Here is a 22,328-nt window from a genome sequence, read left to right on the forward strand (position 1 = left end):
GCTCAACTCAGCCCTAAAAAATTGGTACAGTGAACTGGATTTTTTTTTTTTTTTTTTTGTGAGCCAATGTAAATGTTAGCTATGTTCCAACCAGTTATGCTTCTGCAGGGGCCCAATTCAAAGACAACAGATGACATTGGCCAAGTTTATCCTTCAAAGTGTCAGCAACAAGCAAAAAAACACAAGAGTCAAAATACTTCAGGCTGACCACGCTGACCTGTTAGAAACACATTCCTAGTTGTTATCTAAGCATCTTCGACATACAAATGGAATTGTAATATCCCAGCTAATATGAAAGTGCAACCATTTCTTTCCTCAATCTGCTAAACAGCCGTAACTTTTTGCATCATGTGTTTTACATGCATGCCCTCTTCTAGCAAGCCATTTGCAATTATTGCAGCACCTATTTGACAGGATATTTCCTAATAGGCTTAATAAAAGTACATTAACTCTAGTTCTATCTAGGTACAGAGACTACTGAGAGAGCAATTTACAGTGCAAGATATGGTGCCCATGAAAAAAGGGGTCACCTGACTCTGCTTTCCAACCTCTGCTGGTTTTTTTGACAGTTAAATGTCACTCTATTTCCCTGATTTATTTGGATACTGCCTACAAAAAGTTGCAAAGGAAATACCAATTGAATTCTCTCTGTAGGAAACCATGACCTTCTACATCTATTCCTCCACTCATGAAGAAAAGCCATTCATGAAAATGTCTGGATGCTGAAAATGTCTTATAAAGATCACAAAAAAATTGAAAGCAGCTTTAACTTACCAGCGCGGAGGTTTCTCTGCATACAGCACCGAAGTGGGGTGGATATGAAGTTCATGGTCATCACGAATAGTCCTTGAAAGCAAGATACTATTTCAGACTGGGTGTCTATTTACTGTTTAACATTTGGTTCCTTTCATCCCCACTAAGAATGTTAATAAAAGGCTACAACGAAAGAGTTGCAGCAAATTAAAAGCATTCACATTTAATGAAAATTTGAAACCAGGCTTAAACCCTGGCCAAAGGAACAACTGATAATTTAACACCCTAAAAGGAGTTCTATCTACATTAAATGAAAAAGTAGTGTTACAGTGCACTGGATAAAAGCCTGAAAGTGCTACAACACTGTTGCCTACAACAGCACTGGCTTATGTTAACACAGCCTAATTACTATTAGTAACAGCTTCCTACTATCAATAACTTTATTTATATTTGCCAAAGAGAAGATTGAAGCTGTTTGAAAATAAAAAACTTCTAGCATTCAGTAAATCTATTGCCATGTCTTCCTTACTGCAAGTGTCTTAAGAAGCATCTATTTCTTCATTACACTTTGATTTATTCAGTCAAAGGAGCTTTTAAACTAAGCAACGGTTACAATGAAACTACATATATTTACCTGTAAGCTCCAGTAGAGTGGAATTTAGCTGCGTTAGCAAAGAATCCAGAAACTATGCATCTCAAAACAGGATCGGGATCACCTGAAAAGATATTTTTTTTTTGCAAAATGAGTAAACGGAATGGCAAAAATCCCTAAAATAACACTTAATCATCTCAAACAACTTTTCACAGCACTTTGACAGCAAAGGCTTGAAGGCAGACAAACCCTGCAATCTCTTCTGACTTCAATTTCACAGCAAATCAAAATTATTACATGAAAAACTACTGTTGCCACTAGTGTCTCCATGAAAATAGTTTCACAGTCCTTAGAGCAACCTTGTGTGACAGCTAAGCATTGAAGTCTGATTTTTCAGAGCACTTAGAGACAAGTGCTGACAACTAGTCATGGCATCCGTGCACGCACAGCACAGCTGGATGTCAGAACCCCACGACTGTACATCATTTTGAACACACTAGAAAAATGGCATTTTGAAAAGTCAAAAGAGGGAACAAGGTGATCTATTTATGACTCTTTTGGTAAATCTGTCCATTGAACGTATAATCAGTTATAACCTCTTCCTGGAAGACTTACCTAATGAAGACTGGACTAAACGTTAACTGTAAATATGGGCTAAAATGCTCTACTGTGATCATTTTTAGGAAAAAAAATGGGTTTAATTAACATTATTTTTAGGCCAGGGAGAATGTACTTCAAAGGTTACAAGAAAAGCATGAAGCAGACTGACAATTTGGAGACTACCTTGAATATGTATTGAACAACAGGTTAAAAAAAAACACTTTTTCACCTTCACTGGACTTCTTTGGCACTTTAAAGCGGACGAGAAGCTTTTTCAGCTGTTCTCTTACAACAGAAGCTCTAACAAGCCCTTTGTAGTTCAGAAAGTGTTCCTGACACCACTGAGAGCTCTTGCTGTGCTGTACAGTGAGAAGAATAGACAAAATTACATTGAGATACCATCAGTAAACCAAAATCCAATCTCTTCTGGATCACATAGCCTTGTTCTGTTTTATTTTATTGTTGTTTTCCCTGAAAATTACCTATTTACATAGCATCTAACAAGGACACACAGCGCCAATAACTACAAAACATGTTTCAAATAACTTCCAAAGCAGCAGAACAAATGCTATGGGGTATTTTCAAACAGATGTGCTTCATTTCTTCATATGTGGTGAAAGAGAAAAGCATCAGTCGTTCCATTCTCACACACAAATGCATCATATCTTAAACTAGTCTGTTTTCAACCTTGGAACACAAACAACCTTTTCTGTACAGTTTTCATTGATCTTCTCTATGCAAAGAACTACTTCTCTAGAAGCCAGCTCTTACCCCAAGAGCCTCTGCATTTGGCTGTTTCTAAGAGAATTACGCAGATATAAAATTTAAAGGGCAAGATTTCAGGCAAGGTGCCTGACTGATTGCTTTGGGGCTGGAAGTCATATTTAAACCCTTGAGTGGTTATACTGCCTCAACTCAACGCTGAAGTTGAAGAAGTGCTTTATACGAGCAAAACATACTTGTCCCAAATAGGTACAGCACTTCAAAACCATTGAGTAAAACCTCAGCTTGCAGAGAAGTATGAAGATCAGTGTTAAACTTCCAGAATCATAACTGAGAACCTCAGGTTCTTCCCATTCCTGCAAATCCACTTACACCTGAAACAACTTACTTTGACAAAAGCTTCATAAACATTAAGCATAGTGAGATGATCACCTTCTTCCACAGCAAACTTTCTGTGTTGCCTGGCCTGAAGCAGAAGAAATACATTTTTATAGGCAGAATGATCTATGCAAAAATCATGGCTAATACGCTCAGTCCCCATCATCTCCATATTTCTTGGTGACAATTAAAATTCCTACCATATAGGGTAGTTCCTCTAGACAATAGCAATATTTTACTGGCCCATCTGTATTCAGGAGCACTTCTAAAACTGGAAGTCATAAAACAAACTGAAAATGAGCCCCAAAAATCAAAGAGAGTGATGCATTAAAATTAGGCTCCTGCTACCTATATAAGAACTTGCTACATCCTAATACTTTCTCTTTTGCTCCTCCTGAAAGGAAGTGGTGTTTGGGGAGACTTGGGTTGTTGGAGTTTTTTGTAAACCTCTATGCTGACGATTACTGGTTTTTAACCTTTCATGTTCCTGGTCCTCAGAGGGAAGCTTTTAACATTTATCAAGGACTCGAGGTTCCCTCTGTTACTCAGTTTCTTCTTTCACCCATAACCAATAGGTACAGTTCAAGACGTTTCTTCATTTTCATACAAACTTGCAGTCTGTAACGGGTTATCTAGAAAATACTTGGCAGAAATCCAGAAATGTAGAACTAAGAAAAAGAAAATGAGACACGACTAAACTTACAGCCTGAGTTTTTTGATTTGGAGGGATCACAAAGATGTTTTGAATCTGCATCATGGCAGCAATTGTCAAAATCTCCTGGGAGCAGCCAAAGTTTCCTGAGGAGTAAGTGAAGAAATTCAGTATAGGAAATATTTTTCCATTCACCTCACCCCCATATAAAATATAAAGGAAAAGCAGCAGAATATATTTTTACAGTATATATAGTGTAACAGTGAATGTTTTTAATGGAAAACTTAAAAGACAAATGTGTTACACTTACTAGTGCGTTAAATGTGTTGGACTTGTTATTTGAGAAGTCCACGAGTTCAACCAATTCTTTTCACTAAACACCATACCAAGACGAAGCATAAGGTTTGTTTCAAGTTTAGCAAATATATAACATTATACTACAATTTCAAGAGGCAGTGTCCTCTACACATTGCAAGACTATGAAGAAAATCGGACTTCTTTTTCCTCCTACCTGATTCCAGAAGCATCTTTGCAAACATAGGATTCAAAGGAAACTCTGCTATTCTCATTCCAAGAGGCTCTGTTAAACGGCAGTGCATATCCAAACCTACAGCATTTTAATAAATGTAACTGTGACACAGGCAGAATAGCACAGAGGGTCTTCTTTAAGAATGTACTGTGTACTAAAGAACAAGCTAAAATATAGCAAATGCACCTAAGAATTGCTGAATATATATTAAACTAAGCTTAAAGGCACTCTTTAATACCCATTTACTCTCCCATGCGTCACCATTTTTTGTTTGGGGTTTGGTGGTGGTTTTTTTTTTCTTTCTTTCAAACGTACTCAAATGCACAAGTTTCTTCATTTTGACCAAGTTCCATTGCTACTGCCAACAATTTAGAAAACCTGCAGTCAAAGTCAATGCAATGGCCATTACACCTATGTATCACTTTTTAGTGTTTAGCAGCATCTTTGTTCATGGGGATGGGACGCAGAAGCAGCCCCAATGAGAATAAAAAAAGGGCCTAATCGTGGAACAGGCATAACTGCAGGAATAGGAAGTACTGCTGGGGGTGGGGTAGGGTGTCTTTTTTCTGAGGCATATCTGCTTAGGTCATGAAGAAAAATAATTTAAACTTAATAAAATCTAAATCAGACATGTACAGCTGATGAAGATTCTCTACAGTTTAGTCTGCTTCATGCATCAATAACTGAACTTGTCAGCCACAGTCCAACTACAACCTTTTTACTGGAAATGGTACAGGAGGTTGGCATGACAGCTTGCTTTCTGATTCCCAGTAATCACTGGGCCACCCTGCATGTTTACCATTTTATTTGTATGGCTTCCTGCAGTCAGGCACCTGCAGTAAGGTTTACCCATGCAAACTACCAGGTCATGTTATAATCCAGAGCACTATGCTGAAATTTCAAAGAACAATTTAAATGGAAAAGTGTTTCCTTTGCAAGAGGACATAAAATAATAATAATAATAAAAAAATACAAACACAGGAAACAATAAGAAAAAATCTCACTAAAATGGCAGTAAACAGTGAGAACTGAAAAAGAAAACTGCAAGTAAGCCAAGTTGTATGACAAGGAGGCAGAGCACAAGAGAAAAGCTGCACAAGGAGGGACTAACAAGAGCCCAATAACAGGACTTTGGGTCACTGTAGTGTGCATAACTAACCTCAGCAGAGTGGACTGAGGAAACACAATTGTGGCCCACACATTATATAAACATATTATTTGTCAAACACTGTGGTGACAAAAAGCCACAGTTGTACTTCAGCTATGTTTCACAGCAGAAAACTAAACCCACAAATCCAGTCAAGGAATAAGACCTCCTATAACTCAGCATAACTAAAACCACAGATACCTCTATCAAGTGTTTACTTTCCTTTATTATTTGATATGTTATCATCTCACTTATTATAACACTGTAGTAATTAACTCACCACACCCCTACACTGTCCAACAAAACCCAATAGGCCTTTCACATAATGTCACAGTATTTTCCTCAGTAGCAAGTTACAAAAGGCAGCTTAAATGAAATGATGAAGTAATATATTTAAACACAAAGACAGAAAATGCAAAAATTAGGGTAAGATAGCTTTCATTTGATCAGTTCAATACGAGAAGTGCTACCACAATTAGAATATACTTTCATCTGCAGAAAAACAACTGTGTTCCTAAGTAGGAAAAAGGAGAAATGATCATCTTTTTAACTTTCTACAGGTGCACCAAGCCAAAATCCTTTGGCTTCTGCTGAATCCTACAAATTTCAATGCAATTTTGCATGCATATACAAATAGCTTATGCACAGATGTCTTTGTAGCAGTAAGCCTGAATATAGATAAAAGGCCTGCAATGGATGCTCGTTCGGAATAGGTAGAAGTTTCCTTGAAATAATCTCGGAAGCAACCACTGTATCCATACATACATACATAGAAAACTGGAGATCTTAGAAAAAAAGATACTGCAAAGACTTTTTATTGAACATGCTCAGGAGAGATTATTCAAGCACTGTGGCGCTAAAGTTTCAAGTAACAACCACTAGTGCATGATGGGCTGAGGGATTAAAACACTATTTTAAACTTAGGTAGAGTGGTTGTTTCTGATAGGTGAGAACTTACAAACAAATCTTCAACAAAGTCTTGGATTTGAAATAAAGCTAAAAATAAAGCCACTTTTTACCTGCTTATTTCCCTCCTAAATTATGCTTTAAAAAAACTCCAGCTGACAACTCAGACTTTCAAAAGGGCATCAAAGGAGAAGGCTGAGAAGAGATACTCCTGATGTAATCAGTTTGCATCACTGTAAAAATAATCAGGCTAAAAACTGTGATGTGTTTATTCGACAGAACTATCTCAACCTTAAGAGCATCTGCTCTGCACGAGCTTCTCTGTTGGTACTGTGTTGGCGCAACAGGGTCCTGACCCTAAACTGCACATTTGCATGCTATTACAATGCAAATGATGAAATACACGTTCATACTTGCCTAAGAGAAATTTAATCCTCACTGCACCTGCAAACGCTTGGGCAACTTCACCTCTGCAGCTTATATAAAATCTCCACAGTATACCACCTAAAATCTTAAACTTCAGCAAAAACTGAAGAGCAAATCTGCATATCACACGCATGCACACACATTTCTTTCCATCTTAAACACCAACATCAGCACTTCTCTGCTTTGCTACAAAGGCTGGGCAGCCAAAAGAATACCAGCTCTGTACTTTTCTGTGAAGCTACCATGAGCATAACACTTTTGCCAAAACGTCAAACAGCTAATCAGTGAGTTTATTGACCTTTCCTCTCCATTTCCCTAAGGTGGTTTTGGCTGTGAATTCATTCTTGCAACATGCTTCTGAGCCACTGTGAAGGTTCTTGTTCCAAGCTTGAAAAGCTTGCCAAGAACCAAGTGTCTTAAGTGAAACCCTCCTTTGCAAGATGGAACTGAATCAGCACAGAGCAAAATCACAGCCAAGCAGAGAGTTACAGCTCCGTGAGAGTAAGAAGAGAGCAGACTGCTGCAAGGGATGTATAAACAGCCACAAACCTCTGAAAGCCTCCAACACTTAAACACTCTCCTTTACACTACCCTTTCCCTCATGTTTACATTATGGAGGAACATTGTTAACTTTGAAATAACTACAAACACTGAGTTAAAGTGAAACAGAGTTTCATTTTGCTGTTCTTGTGTCAATTTCTGTTTTAACTTTGTTACATTCAAAGCAATTAACTAGCTGTCAAAAAAAACAACAATGTAACAGTTCTTCCTATAAACAAAATCAGCCAGCTTACATACCACTTACCACAACAAAAAGGAATTGAAAACTGTATAAAAATATGTAAGTGTATAAAAATCCTGCTACAGCGTGATTTGAGTGTTGTAGGTATCCAACAGGGGCATAATGAATAAAACCAAAATAAACACATTTAGAATCATAGAATATCTCAAGTTGGAAGGGACCCACCCAGAAGGACCAGAGTCCAACGCCCTGCCCCTCGCAGAACTACCCAAAACTAAACCATATGACTAACTGTTCAAGACTCTCTCCTGAATTTGAGAACAAGCTGTGATTAGTAATTCAGAGAACATAATTTAAAAAGATATTCTATTAACCAGTTAAATAGGAGAAAAGTACTTTGAATTATGATCTCAGGGTGTGTGAGACTAGCTTTTTCTTCTTTTCATTAGAAGCTGGTGTGTATCTGTTCATTTGTCCATAACCAGAAAGTTCAATAGTAAAACCAGAGCGGTCCCTCTGTGAGCTGCATGCAAATGAGCTCCTGGGCATTCAAAAGCATGGAAAGCAAGCAACTGTGCGCTGAAACACAGGCACTGGGTGTGAAAAACACAGTTCCAATTCATCCAGGAGGAAATGTGCAGCCTTTAGGAATGATCAGGGTTTTCTTTTAGTGGTTGCAATGTGTATTCACAGCTAACAGAATCAGCACAGTTTGAACTTTGCCTCAGCTGCAGGACCAGCACCAACAGCACTGCACTACAGAAGGTGTAGCCTTTTTGCCATGCATCATACTACACTCAGAGCAGGGACACAGACTAGAAATCATTTTTAAAATTGTAACTAGATAAGCTCTTAACTTTTGTCAGTCATACCTTCAAAACTGTATCAATGAGAAGGTCTGAAAACTAACATGTGACACTGGCTTTGGCACTAAGCCATCGGGAAGCAGACTTTCTATCAGGTTTAATGCTAGCCTCCAGTGACTTGCCTCTCCCAAATTCAAGCATCAGATTTTACTTCCAAGGTTTAGGTAGAGTTCCTGCACACACATCAAGATCAGACAATGCATGTAACATGCTAACAGAAAAAATTTATATAGATACACTATGCTTTTTAAAATCTGAACAAGGAATAAGCAAAGCAGCAACTATATTAAGCTTGCTAAATTGCAGGTTATTACAAAAGGTCTGATTGTGAAAGAGAGGTCAAACCTCTACTTCCAACTTTTTTTGCTTATACTTGCAAGTGCTACAGGTTTCCATCACTGTCACAGTAACACAAAATGAAAGAGCACCACACCAAGAGCTTGAGTATCTAACAACATATCTAATGTGATGCAGGTAAAATTTAGACCAGTGCATGAGTTAAACACTAATTAACATCCAAACTCCATTTGTATCTTCATACCACTCTGTAAGTACTGAAGAAACACAAACAGAAGATCTGCCTGAAAGAATCAAGCCAACACCCTCCTCAACTCAAAGCCGTGTTCCCAGCAAGAACAAATAGCTGGTTCCTCCTATGAAGGTGCAAGGAATGACACATAAGATAGCTATAAAATAACATGCTTGCCCAAATCTAAACAGTTAAATTCTAGTTTATACTCTATGCACCAGATTTCCAGTTCCACTCAGAGTGTTATTGCTGCCTTTTGCTTCCTTATCTGTCTGGAGTAACCAGCAGAAAAGAAAGTAAATCCAGAGGAGAGTGAGGCACACCAAAAACACACCAACAAAGAGCCGGTCAAGGCTGCACTTTCTCTTTCTCAAAGCACAGTTCTCAAATGCAAGTTTGATTAATGTCCATTCAATCATTCAATCTGAATTAAATTTTTTTTTCATAACTCCTGTGACATAACTATAAATAAAGCAAAATAATATTCTCACCTCCTAAAGCATACAGCAATTCTAAAGCTTGCACCATTGACTGTGCAGGAGGCGGCTGTGAAGAAAAAATGTGCATTGCTTAATGTTATCATCATAGGACATGTGTTTTCTCAAATTCTTAGACCTTCCTCTTTTGTAAAATCCCCAAGTTCTAACTACCTACATTTCTACTCAGGTATCACCCTTCCACTGACCACCAGTGCTGCCAGTCAAAACCATCTCAACAGGCTCAGCATCACCACTATGATGCTCTCAAGATCCGAGCTAGAAAAGGCATACTGGCTTTCTCCAGCATGACGCCAGTGGCGATCAGAACAATTACTGAACTTTCTCTTCTAACGCTACCATGCTGCTTTTCACATCATTAAAAGAGTAGCCAGAAACTTTATGGAAGGCAAATCTGAAAAAAACCCATATCACTCTTTTTAACGAGAGAGACAAGTACAGGTTTAGTTCTGTAGCTACCAATTTTTTCCCCCTTTTTCTTCATAAATTCACTGCAAAGTGACTACAGTTACAGTTTTGTCGAATCTCAGTTTGTCTTTCTAGGCCTTTCTCAACTTCTCACTACTTCTAACAGCAAATGCTACATACAAACAGGTGTTGTTTCTAAGGCGTCTCACACATCACTTGCACTAGTTGATTCCCAAAACCATACTTTACTAACCGATAGCGGACAATGAGTTACGCTTTCCAGATTAACAGGGCAACGGTTACTGGTTCTGTGGATTATCAATGAGTCACCTACTGATCTTTCTGCACACCAAGGGAAGACGACAGCATTGACAGCCTAGGACTCACCGAAAGAAAGGGGAACCTGAGCACATTGTCAATGCCCAAAGCCTTCAGCTGCAAGATGACAGGTGCAAGGTTACTGCGCTGCATCTCAGGGACAGTGGACTTTGGCAGCTTCTCAAAGTCCTCCTCTGTTGTGGAAGAAAACAAAGCAATTTGGGACTGAGTTTCAACTCCTACTCTATGCAGCAAACATGATAGAATCATACCGACTTCAAGTTAAAAGTATCGAATATGAATACTTAACAGGTCTTAATAGAAGTCTAACTCCAAGATGATCTTTCTCCAATTTCATAATACTATCTCTACAATTAAGATACCTTAAATAGAAAAATCAATGGTTTTAGCTACAATGCTGATTCTGTTCTTGGCCCACCCATATTTCAATTTGAAATGATATACATTCTTCACAGAAATCTGGAAATGCTTTATTTCTCTTCCATTTAATATTTCTATCAGAGAATAAAAGACAGGGTGCAATAGTACATTTTTTTTTCTAAAGAAAGGGCATGGAAAAGTTCAAAACCACCATGCTTGCAGTGTAAGAACACTATTTTTAATAGCTCCTTAAACAAACAGAAGTTTTAAAAGCATATTTAAAATAAAGACTAAAGATTGAAAATGCCATTTTAAAAGCATGTTTGCTATACAGTCTAAGCCTAGAAAAGGTCAAAATCTCTGCACCTCCCATTAACCAACTTTCCTGCAGTAAAGAATAAGGCACACGCACCCCTATGTCAATCTAAAACTCCAAATCAAAACAAGAAATACCTTGTTTTCACTTGATTTGTTTTCATTTCTAGACTCTTCTATCCCTGGTCTACCTCAGACCTCCCCTAAGAAAAAGATAGCGTATATTTCTCTACTTTTATCCACTCAGTGCATTTTTTTTTCCTTTTTTTTTTTCCTCTCTCCTTTAAAATGTTTCTTAAAGCACTACTCATTAGGCTAGCTCTTGAGCACACAAAAATAACTTCAGTGTAGTTATGGTTTCTCCAGTAAAATACTTAAAAAGCTACGTAACCTTCATATATTATGCAGCAGACATTCTCTCTTGATTCTTATTGGACACACAACTTTAAAGAATAAATCACATCTCTGTTTAACGTGGCCACTGCTGGCAAGCACACATACATTTTAGAAGAACATGCTTGATCTCTCCAAGTCTCAAAGCTCCAGTAAAACCAAAGGGAACCCGAGACACATAAGCAATGGCAGTGCTCAACTGCAGTGCCTTTTCTCGTTAAACAGCCGAGAACAGAGACAGTTGGATTGCAGCTTTCTGAACACTGCTAGGTGGCCAACGGATTTATTTGTAACAGTAATTTTTGTGTAGTACAAGGGTCATTGACTTGAGACAAGCATTCAGGGTTAGCACCTATTTCTAAGAAAAAGAGGAGACAAAGAAGTTTTCCCTCTGTTTTCTAAAGGATTTCAAGAGCCTTTGTTAGATGCACAGTCTAAGGGAGACTTTAGTCACAGAAGAGAGCATCATAGGCGGGTATTATAAATTGAAGCCACTGCTCTACAACTGAAGTCACTAAAAAATAAAGTAGACTCACCACTCTAAGAGTTGCATTAATATTACAGATTTGCAACTGCTGACCATCTCATAGTACCTACCCTGCTCAATTTGTGCTTTTGATCCATAAAATAATTCAGTTTCCAACACTTAGCACATGTGAACAATGTATTTCTAAACAAGCCAGAGAGATAACAAAGGGCAATTTCTCTCTCACTGACAGAAACCCCACACTTTTGGTCTCCTTAATCTAACACAAAAACCACTGTGAAACAAAATGGAAACCAGCAAGTTCATCCTCCCTACACATCAAATTACTGACCTGTATAAAGTCTGTAACATTTTCCAGAGCGGTTCCGCCCTGCACGTCCTGCTCTTTGATTAGCCGAAGCTTTAGACACTGGTACCACCACAAGGCATTCGATGGCTGTTTTGGGGTTATAGGCCCGAAGTTTCACAAAACCACAATCAATTACGAATGCAATTCCATGAATTGTGATGGAGGTCTCAGCAATGTTGGTGGCTACTATCACCTACAGGTACAGACACAATGAGGATACTGTGAACACCCCAGTCTCAACTACACTATCAAGCCCTAGCATCAGTGCATCAGCACTCAAATACAAACCACATGAAAGATCTCAGATATGACCCTTCCAGTAAACACACTCTAGGGTACAAAAGGATACCAGAACATGCAGCACAAAGAGCTGTCAGCTTGAAATAAGCCTAGTTTTTACAGCTTCACAATCACTTTCTTATTCACATTTATTCTCTCTTCATAAAACAACTTGGCAGTGTTTGCAGCGAAAAACATTAACTGACTGTACACCAAGAGCTCTTACACATTAATTAAAAATAAAATATTTTTAAATTAAAAAAATAAAATATTTTCTTTCTGCTTCTCAGTTATATTGAACTGTTCCTTCTAACACTGGAGTGAGGCAAAGGACAGGAGGGGAACAGAGTTGATTAAGCATTCCACATCCGGTATTCCTGCAGAGAGACACAGTTATATATATGTCCCTAAAATATTAAAAAATAATTGTTCCCAGATGACAGGGAAATTTAATCCTTATTTCACCTGAAATTAAAAAAGTAAATCTTGGAAGTTAATTGACTAATGTCATATCCTGGAGAGGAAAGAAGTATTTATACTCAACATTCTCCAATACCAGATGAACAATTTTACTTGTAATTCTTGTGCCTGCTGGAGTCTAACATGTCACCCCCGTGTAATTCTGTCAGCTTATCTCAGCCCTAACACAGACTCTGCCTAAGCAGAAAGCACTAATCATGACCAATTATATACCTCTGTGACATTAAATATCTGAACAAGACTTGCAGAAGTCAAAACAAGGCTTTTCTTCTAGTAAAACCAAGCAAGTTTTAACTTGTTTCTTAGGTGAAAATACAGCACTTGCCCACTGCGTCACTCATTTTTCCATTACTGGTGGAAAACAGCCATAGACACTTAGACCACAAAATAAACAAAAACAGGTAAAAGTAGAGCACTTCAGAGTTTAAGAAACTGCAACTGGACGTAGACAAATACAAGATTGCATGAAGAAACTTAAAAATTTAGAAGTCTATGAGGTAGACAGGAGAGTTAGGACTGGCATGTCTAGGACTGACCAAAGATGAAAAGGGAAGCCAGAAAACATGTTCTTGGTTCAGTTTTAAAATTGACAGGTAGTGTTAGAAGACACACAAAGCCTCCCTTGGTAAGTATTTGCAATAGTCTCATGATATGAACCTGACACACAAAATCTGTGTAATGCAGACACCCTTCTGGGTGGCAGAAATTGAGATATACACAACAGCCTTACCTTCCTGACACTGTGAGAAACTCTCTCAAACACTTTCATTTGCTCAGGAGAAGGCAGCCCAGCATACATGGGAAGAACACGGAGATGTTTTTTCATTCCAGTGCGAGAAAGGGCCCGAGCCTGTTCTATGAGCATAGAAACAACAGTCTCCACTTCTTCCTAGAGTCAGAGCAAGACAAAGGACAGAATGAGAAAGGTTTCACTTTAATATCACCTGTATATAAAAAAATGTGCCAAAATTATATCATTTTAATTGGTCAAACCCCAGAATCTTTTGACTCAATTTTGTAATATTTTTACCTAAATTACTATTCATAATAAATATATACTTACATAAATATTTATGTTCATTGTTATTTGAGACAATGTCACACCACAAATACATGAGCAAAATCACAAGGGAAAGACTGAATGAAATTTAGAAGGAAGCAGGCATATTTTCCTGTGTATCTCAACTTGTGAGAACAAAATGGGAGGCCAACCTATTTTGACAGGGTAGAATGCTGTGGGTCTTGATTAGGAATTAGTAACAGCAACAGAAACAAGAGCAGTAACAGCACTAACGCCTATTGCTCAACTTCACATTTAATCTCAAAGATCAGCTGTGGCATCTCACTCAAACAGACAACAAAATGTTCAGACATTGCCTCACAAGATACCCAATTCACTCTTCCAAAGTTAAATCAATAATGGGGACAAAGCATTTATTTTGAAAATACGCAATAGGCTACTGAAGCTCTTCAAGCTCCTCACTGGAAAAATGATAAGCTACCTCCCATTTACTCTTCTCACCTGCAAAGCGAGCTGACAGGCATAAATAGAGCAGAAGACACCAGTAAATTTTTATCTCACAGTAATTTGTTTTTTCTGTCAAAGACTTCAGATGTTTAGCCTAACAAATGCAAATTCCGTTTGCCTTAACTATTAATGATGACTCACTGTCAATTGAACAACTTTGTGTGACTAGCGCCAAAAAAACCCACATGCTTATTCCAATTATTAACAAGGCTGAAAGCATACGGCACTAAATGAGAAAAAAAATCTCTGTCACGAGCTTTGATAAATCCAGGCCATACATTTTCTACCAGTCTTTGGGGCTGGCCTAATTCTGCTCCATCATGCAGAAATGTTTGTCATCTTTAATGAGATTAAAGTAAGCACAGCTAAGGAGAGCAGGAGACTGAGGCAGCTTCACAAAGCCCACAATACAGCACTGTAAAACAAAAAAAAAAAAAATTGCTCATGTCCATACCTGGCCAGTTAAAAATGCCAGTATATCACCATCATTCTCCATCTGGTGAATTTTCATTGCAGTTTCCACAGTTGATTTTACATAGTCTGGAACGGGACTACAGGGAGAGAAAATAGCAGAGATATTAGTAGAAAAACAGGTACAGACTCTTCACTTCCATAAGGAACAAGCAGAGAGCTAGCTTTTGGACACTATACCTCAGCCATACCACATTTAGTTTATGATGCATCCCTGGGTATCAGCCTTCAGCAATCCATTTGTTTCTTTTACACTACAGTAAGCTTAAAAACATCCCTGCTGCTACAAGCAACATTCAAATGTTTTTCTAATTAAATGTTACACCTCCTTACTGTCGGCCTGGGAATTTCTGAGCTCTAATCTAGGCAAAACGATACCACAATTGCACACTCTTCTAATTGCCACATGGAAGATCAAACAGGAACACACCTCTGTATGTAAAAGATGTCCACTGGAAACGTTCTCCCCTCGACAGTAAGGATCACACTGGTATCTTTGCTGGGATCACTGGTATCATTTTGATTAAAGAAATCCCTGAATTTCTACATTAAAATAAAAACAAACATTTTCAGTTTGATACTTCAAAAAAATGAGGGAGAAACTTAAAGACACGAAGAAGTTAAATTAATACTATTTGGATTTTTTCTTCATAAATTTAACAGGGCCAATCCAATTAAAAAATTTTAAAATTTGTTGCCTTCTTCATGTTTATTACTTTGAAAAGCAAAGATCAAAAGGAGGTAAATAAATTAATTAGATCAGCTGACACAGTTGGAAAAAGCAGATATAATTTTTTTATTGGATCTATAACAGTAGCAAAGTCAAAACTAAAAACTTAGAAATCACTGGTCCTAAATGTTTTGGGTAAGGGCTTGCATATTCTCATCCATTTTTTGGATGGGCAAGTACATTTTACAGCTGTTACTGAACAACACTTCGTAAATGAACTCACTTTGTAAAAGCAGAGTAAGGCTGACATGTAAGTTTTTGATTTATGTGCCACAAGACACCTTCATAAATAGATTCATTGCCACAAAATATTTTAAATACATAATAGCAAAACAACGAACACTTGAGAACCCAAACAATGCATAATATGACCACTACAGAGATACCATAAACTTCCTGTATTTAAACAAATGTTTATATAGTCATATTAATAGTTTTGCTCCTATTAGTTTATTTTTACATTAACTGTAAACTATTTGAAACGTGAGATTTCTAGCAGTTAAAATTTTGCAAAGGCAAACTATTGTAATGTTATTTAATGTAACGCATAGAATACACAGTAGCGCAAGAACTACCAAAGCACAGCATGCTATCAAAATTTTTGGCATACGATAGTTGCCACCAAAGGAAATCTCAGTACACCTACATCTTCAGGGCTACATGCAAGCTCTCACCACCACATCTCCTGAAGGACACAGTGGAGTTTGGAAAAGCAAAGAGAAAAACAATGAACATGATAGAGGAGATGGTGTAGCTGCCCTGTGCAGAGAGACTGAAGAGTCTGGGGAGCTGCTTGGGGAGCAGAAGCTGAGAAGACTGAGCTTTACAAAGCTGAGGTTTACAAAATCAAAGGCAACAGAAAAATTAAATATAAAACTGGTTTTGATCGTTTGGTTGTTGTTGTTTTTTTTTAAATAAACTTTAAAAATCCCACACTACTAGAACTAGGATGTTTAAAAGAAATTAAATAAAGTACTTCATTATATAGCAGATGGCAAACTTCTGAAAATTGGTCTCACATGACATCCTGCAGACTTACAGCTTCATCAGGCAGAGTCAAAACCAAATTAAAAAACAGCAGGTCCACAAACACATACTAGAAGGAAACAGCAGGAATGTACTGTCTAACAGTTGGACTTGATGATCTCAAAGGTCTTTTCCAACCTGAGTGATTCTGTGAGTCTAATATCTCTATTTCAACCTTTGCGGAGGCTGAGGCAGCTCAAAGAGAACAGACCCACAGCAGGGGGACAGGCTCATGTGCTCTCCCTGAACAGCATCTCCTGTCATTGCTGCTGCTACAGGTAGAACGTTGGGCTGGACGAAACACTGCTCTGATCTAGGAGAGCATTTATTCTGTTCCTACTCCAGATTAAATTAACAGTGTTTTTAATAAGGTATGTAAGATTCCACAGGCCACAAGTCTATCAGAAAATTAGTAAGACCTCACTGAAATTAAATCTACTCATTTATCACTTATTTTTTCTGGTCCATGGTTGTCTCAAATTATGGCTATCAGCAAACCAGAGCTAAACCAATGTCTTTTACTAGGCTAAATAAAGTCAAGAGAACATCTTTTTACACAACACTACCAGTAAGAGGAAAAAAGGCATCAATATATGAAAAGCAGATTCATATTTAAATTTACTTTCAAAAACATTTGCTAATGAAAACCAAACACAGCAACCTAACTATAGCAGATTTTTTTCCAACACTCCTCCCTCTCTTCTTCATTACTCAAACATCAGTAACGCTTCGCCAGAAGCGAGCAGCACAGAGGATAAGCTGTATATAAATCCAAGTGGAGCTGCCACTTCAGGTCACTTTATTTCAAATCAAATCTGTGAGCCATACCTCTGCATCCAAGGTGGCTGAAGCCACAATCAGCCGAAGGTCCCCACGCTTCTTTTGAACCTAGGATAGAGACGAAGAACATCCAGAGAAAAAACTGTTTTCTGAGCTATAAGGCTAGAACCAAGTTTTAGAGCATCCAGATTATCAATAACTTCTCTTGAAAAATACTTTGAAACTACAAGACAGCTGATGAACAGAAGCACCCATATCAGCCCATAGATCTAACAACCTGATGACTGTTTGGAATTTTTATGTTCATTTTAAGGGCACTCAGTTGGTAATCATTATAGATTACTCTTAGTTTCCATTGGCAGTCAGATCTTTAGCAGGTTGAAAGTCAACAACAACCCCTTATCAGATCACTTCACATGATCATCATCAGCAGAATGAAGAGTACCTTTTTGTTAACGTCACCCAAGGAGACATTTCAACACCAGAGGAAGAAAACAAGAGGATCCCGAGTGTAAAATATCCAAGATAAACAGCTGGATATGTAAAATAGGCCGTAGGATAAATAAGGAATCAGAAATCACCCTCTCTCAAATGGGTTCACTAATCAGCCATTAGAATCAGAGGCTTAACAAAAAGGATGAAAATGAAAACTGTTACAGAGAACATTAAAAAAATAACCTTTTTTAATAAGCCAATGGCAATATCTGTATAAAGAGTCCTTTCATGGGCTTCATCCAGCATGAGGACACTGTGAATAAAGCAGAAAGATAAGATTTCAGAAATTGTTTGATTGAGACTGGTACCAATATCATTGAGACAGGCTTCCTGTCTTCTAGAAGTATCATTATTTGAAATCTGCTGCTGGACTCTTACTGTTTATATCCACTTAGAAAAGCGTGGAAGTTAAAAATCAAAAGCACAGCAACAAAGCAGGGAGAAAAATGTAGGTAACAACATGTGGTATATACATACTGTTCTTTATTCAGGCTAGCTTTTGGAAAGTAGTAGAAGAAAAAAGGACACTCTCTACCATACTGCATAGGCTTTCTGGATACCAGAATAGCCTGTGTTTGTTGATGATTTTTTCTTTTATTTGATTAGCATCAGAAAGAGAGTGAAATTTAATTTACTAGTGTTAAGTTAATTCAGACTCCATGAAGCCCACTTAGCTTTTGCTCTAAAACCACAGCACCAAACCCTGCCAGGTTTGATGCTGCAATGATCAACTGATTTTCTAACAGTCTTTACAACATCAAGAAATCAAATTCCTAAAATAATTTTCACATCTTTTGGCGCTTGATTTACAATAACCACACCCTGGTCTAAAACAAATGCAGTTTTTTACCAGATTACACTTCAGCAAGCATTCATTTCAATTTTCCTTACCTGTATCTTGTTAATAAAGGATCAGCCATCATCTCCCTCACCAGCATACCATCAGTAAGAAACTAAAAGTGAATGCAAAGAAAAATATAAAAAAACCCCACCCTCTCAAGGTAACTTGATTAGCCATGTGATTTTAAAGATTATTTTCCAGGCTTTTGCCTGAATTTTTCCTTGCCTCTAACTTTCTAATTATCTATTAAATTGATCAATGTTCAGCTATGGAAGCTAAATATGTATTTCTGAGTGCTAACCTAGAGATAAAAAGCGAAGTGATTGCTTTTTAATCAGTATTGATTTTTTTTTAATTAGTTATTTTTGTATTGAAAAAAATTCAACAGATTGGCAGCACTGGAACATGGCAATAGAAGTTTCTTCACTCTTGTCTGTAACATGGCTAACCTGCTCTACCAATAAAATTCTGTATGTCAGTCGAGTCCTGACCCTCTCAAAGTAGGCTAATATTTATCACACACTTCTCATCTGAACACAAATCTTGACATCTCAACAATATGTGACATTTTAATTTAATACTTTCTTCCTACTAGCCAGTGGAAACCCACCAGCTTTATGTAGCCATCAAATAGTAGTTTGACCTGGGACTCCAACTGTGGCCTTGAACTAGGCAAGAACTGGTGTGCAAGGTAAAAACCTCCAAATTTCCAACTCCAAATGATTAATCATCACACTAAAAAAAAAAAGATTTCAGCTGCGTTTAATGAACAAGCATCTCCATTTCTTTCACTTTAGAAGGGCTACTAGCCTCAGAAAGTTAATTGTCTTATTCATCATCATTGCTATTCCATCATAACTAAAGCAAACTCTTGTCCGTACCAACACAAGCAACATTAATATTACTTACAGCTCTAAAGAACAGCTGCAAAGCTTGCTATTTAATCCACATCAAATTACTCTGTTAGCCTACTCATCTTATGTTTTATCTGCGCTTTTAATCAAAATCTATTTTTAGGGTGGTGAGGATACTTTAGCTGTTATTCATTGCAGGCTTTCACTATGACTTTGAGTGACGTATCAGGTCACACTAACACTGCACCAACATCTGGCCATACCCAACATGAAAAAATCCTTTAGTTTTAAAATGGTGACTGCCAGACTAGCAGAATAGAACATGTACTCTTTTTATTAAGGTTTGGATAGCCACAACCATTTGAAGCACACGTTTGGGGTACCCACCTGGAAAACTGAAATGCTATCTATTCTCTTTATTTGGAATCACAAGGTTCTCATAAATTTTGCAAAAGTACTTGAAGAGTTTCAGCTAATCCTTTCAGAGTAACCACATACTGTTCATGTTTCACCTTAATTCTTGTAGCCTGTGGATCCGTGCAGTCATCAAACCGAATACAATATCCAACTTCATGCCCCAACACCGCACCTCTTTCATCAGCAACTCGGCCTGCAACCTGAGAAAAAAAGATTCTTATAAACGAGAGACAGCTCATTTCTTCACTGTATCATTAAGAGAATTGACATCAAAACAGGAACAGAGCTAGTGCTTCCAAAGAATTATTTGTTCATGTTCAAACACAAAATTGTGTTTGACAAAATGGTGCATATTGAACTTACAAGTGGTAAATACTTTTAAAATGTTTTAGTGTCACTTAATAAACCTGTTTCATGCTGCTTCTATTCAGGAAAGCTACAGAGGCACCTTTCTGTGATACGCACTCTGACAGACCTATGAAGGCAACCCACCACAGTGCTGGGGAAGGCCCATGTACCGCCAATTGCAGGACCGCAATTTACAAACACAGTTGCTGTGCAAAAAGGGAAAATGGCATGCAGAAAAAAGTTTTAAGTTAAGCTGATCTGTCCCTGAAATTACTCGGATTTTTATTTTTTTAAAATAAAGATCTATTGTACTTTTCATAACACAGAATCTTCCATGCAGAAAACAGACAGAGAACTGGCAGAATAATTAAACGCAACAATTTTTGGAACAATACTACCCTGGGCAAGTTTTAAGCCAATAGCAGATTTAGCTAAAAATCTTGAGTTACTCAGACTTACTCTACAGAATATTAGGTATTATCAGGCCACAGTTTCAGCAAGCCACAAAGACATTTAACAGCTAAAGACACAAGAAAGCTCCACAATACATGCATTGTGTATGTAGAATTCCAAGTACAAGTTACTTGCAGTCATTTGAGTGACATTCTAAACCAGGGGTCCTCAAACTTTTTGAACAAGGGGCCGGCACGCTGATTAAGTGGCAGGAAGTCAGATATCTGTGGCTGCTTCGTTTCCCCCTGCAACCCCCAGCCGGGGGTTTCTGTAAATACCGGGGGCCGGATCGAGGACCTGGGGGGCCATATCCGGCCCATAGGCCGTAGTTTGAGGACCCCTGTTCTAAACAGTAACAACAGGCAGTGAATTAATGATATTACTTGGAATCCTATCACTCCATCACTTTCAGCCCAAGTGATAAGGATAATTGTTAGTCTGAACAAACAGAAGTTCAGGTATTTCTAAACTATGCCTTATTCTGTGCAACTACCTATCTTTACTCTAACAACTCCCATACTCTAGACGGGAAAGCAGACAAGAACACCTATTAAAAGATCACTTTCAGTTCAAGACAAAGTAGTAAATCATGAATTATATCTCTCATCTCCCTGCAATAGCCATACAGTCTAGCCAGTCTGCAACAACATTCTTAAAGAAAAACCCTACTGTGCCTATATACTAAGCCCTAATTGAGTAATCTTTTTATTTGAAGCTTAAAAATAATGTGTTAAGACACGAAAGGGAAAAGAGAAGTAAGTTTGTTGTGAGAAATCATTGCAGCATACACATCTCCCGTAGAACCTTGCACTGTCAGCTGCATGTCCTGTGAAGGAGAAAGGGGAGGACACTGCAGGCAGACAGCCCAAAGCGCAAGATGCAAATTGCTGCTAGAGGCTTAACCATGTTGGATCTGGTCAAAAAATACTGGATGAGATGAAACAGCAAGCTGTACAGCTGCTCAGCCTACTACATTTTTACCAGAGAGACAAACGGATTTGTTGCAGGTGCCAGCAATGAAGAAGACCACGCAAAAAGAGGGTTATGAAATAGCACCTTAGTGTTCAGTACGAAAAGAATGCTGCAGCAGAAACTTCAGCCCACCAAGTCAGTGTTTGGCAGCAGCTATGAAGACAAGGAACACTGGATGCTTTCTGTGCAGGCTATTAACAGAGAGTACAAGTTGTTGTCCTCCTTTTGTGAGGACGATAAGCAGAAACATCTATTTATGCAGGAGCTCATGCAGCTGTGATTCCTGCTATTCAGCAAAACCTGCTAATAAACTGCGGGTTATAATGACAACAAACTGGGAAAATTTGGACACTGAGAAACTCACTGAAACAGCAGCAACCCGACGAGGCTGCGTCACTCCAACAACTCTTCCTTCAGCTGTCCATCCAGCTTCTGCTAGGTACTGCAAAACAAATATTGAGGACAAGAAATGAATTGGTCACACTGCAATTACCGCGAGGTGTTAGTTCTCCAGATGACATGTTTTTTTCTGGTTCTGAAAATAACTGATGCATGACCTTAGGCAAATCAGTTACTTAAGAGATTCTGTGCATTATTAATCTCACCAGTAATACAGTGTAATACCTACTTCCTAAGCACATATGCTTTCAGAAAGCATCTAAG

General features: G+C 38.0%; 1 protein-coding gene across 2 annotated transcripts in view; it reads right to left on the bottom strand.

Annotated features, from left to right (window-relative positions):
• DHX35 (DEAH-box helicase 35) overlaps nucleotides 1–22,328 on the bottom strand; it is a 30,487-nt gene that overhangs the window by 4,652 nt on the left and 3,507 nt on the right. For both annotated transcript variants that reach the window (XM_040608888.1, XM_040608889.1), the window contains exons 4-20: nucleotides 22,030–22,107; nucleotides 19,988–20,092; nucleotides 18,672–18,733; nucleotides 17,964–18,033; nucleotides 17,334–17,393; nucleotides 15,180–15,292; nucleotides 14,733–14,829; nucleotides 13,481–13,639; nucleotides 11,974–12,184; nucleotides 10,136–10,260; nucleotides 9,335–9,389; nucleotides 4,210–4,305; nucleotides 3,750–3,844; nucleotides 3,057–3,134; nucleotides 2,175–2,304; nucleotides 1,388–1,469; nucleotides 775–846 (exon numbers count right to left, since the gene is read on the bottom strand). In XM_040608888.1, the coding sequence (XP_040464822.1) occupies nucleotides 775–846; nucleotides 1,388–1,469; nucleotides 2,175–2,304; nucleotides 3,057–3,134; nucleotides 3,750–3,844; nucleotides 4,210–4,305; nucleotides 9,335–9,389; nucleotides 10,136–10,260; nucleotides 11,974–12,184; nucleotides 13,481–13,639; nucleotides 14,733–14,829; nucleotides 15,180–15,292; nucleotides 17,334–17,393; nucleotides 17,964–18,033; nucleotides 18,672–18,733; nucleotides 19,988–20,092; nucleotides 22,030–22,107 (1,688 nt within the window). The remainder of the gene's footprint in view (nucleotides 1–774; nucleotides 847–1,387; nucleotides 1,470–2,174; nucleotides 2,305–3,056; nucleotides 3,135–3,749; nucleotides 3,845–4,209; nucleotides 4,306–9,334; nucleotides 9,390–10,135; nucleotides 10,261–11,973; nucleotides 12,185–13,480; nucleotides 13,640–14,732; nucleotides 14,830–15,179; nucleotides 15,293–17,333; nucleotides 17,394–17,963; nucleotides 18,034–18,671; nucleotides 18,734–19,987; nucleotides 20,093–22,029; nucleotides 22,108–22,328) is intronic.

Source organism: Falco naumanni, chromosome 10 (genome assembly GCF_017639655.2).
Source record: "Falco naumanni isolate bFalNau1 chromosome 10, bFalNau1.pat, whole genome shotgun sequence".
In the NCBI taxonomy this organism is placed as follows: Eukaryota; Metazoa; Chordata; class Aves; order Falconiformes; family Falconidae; genus Falco; species Falco naumanni.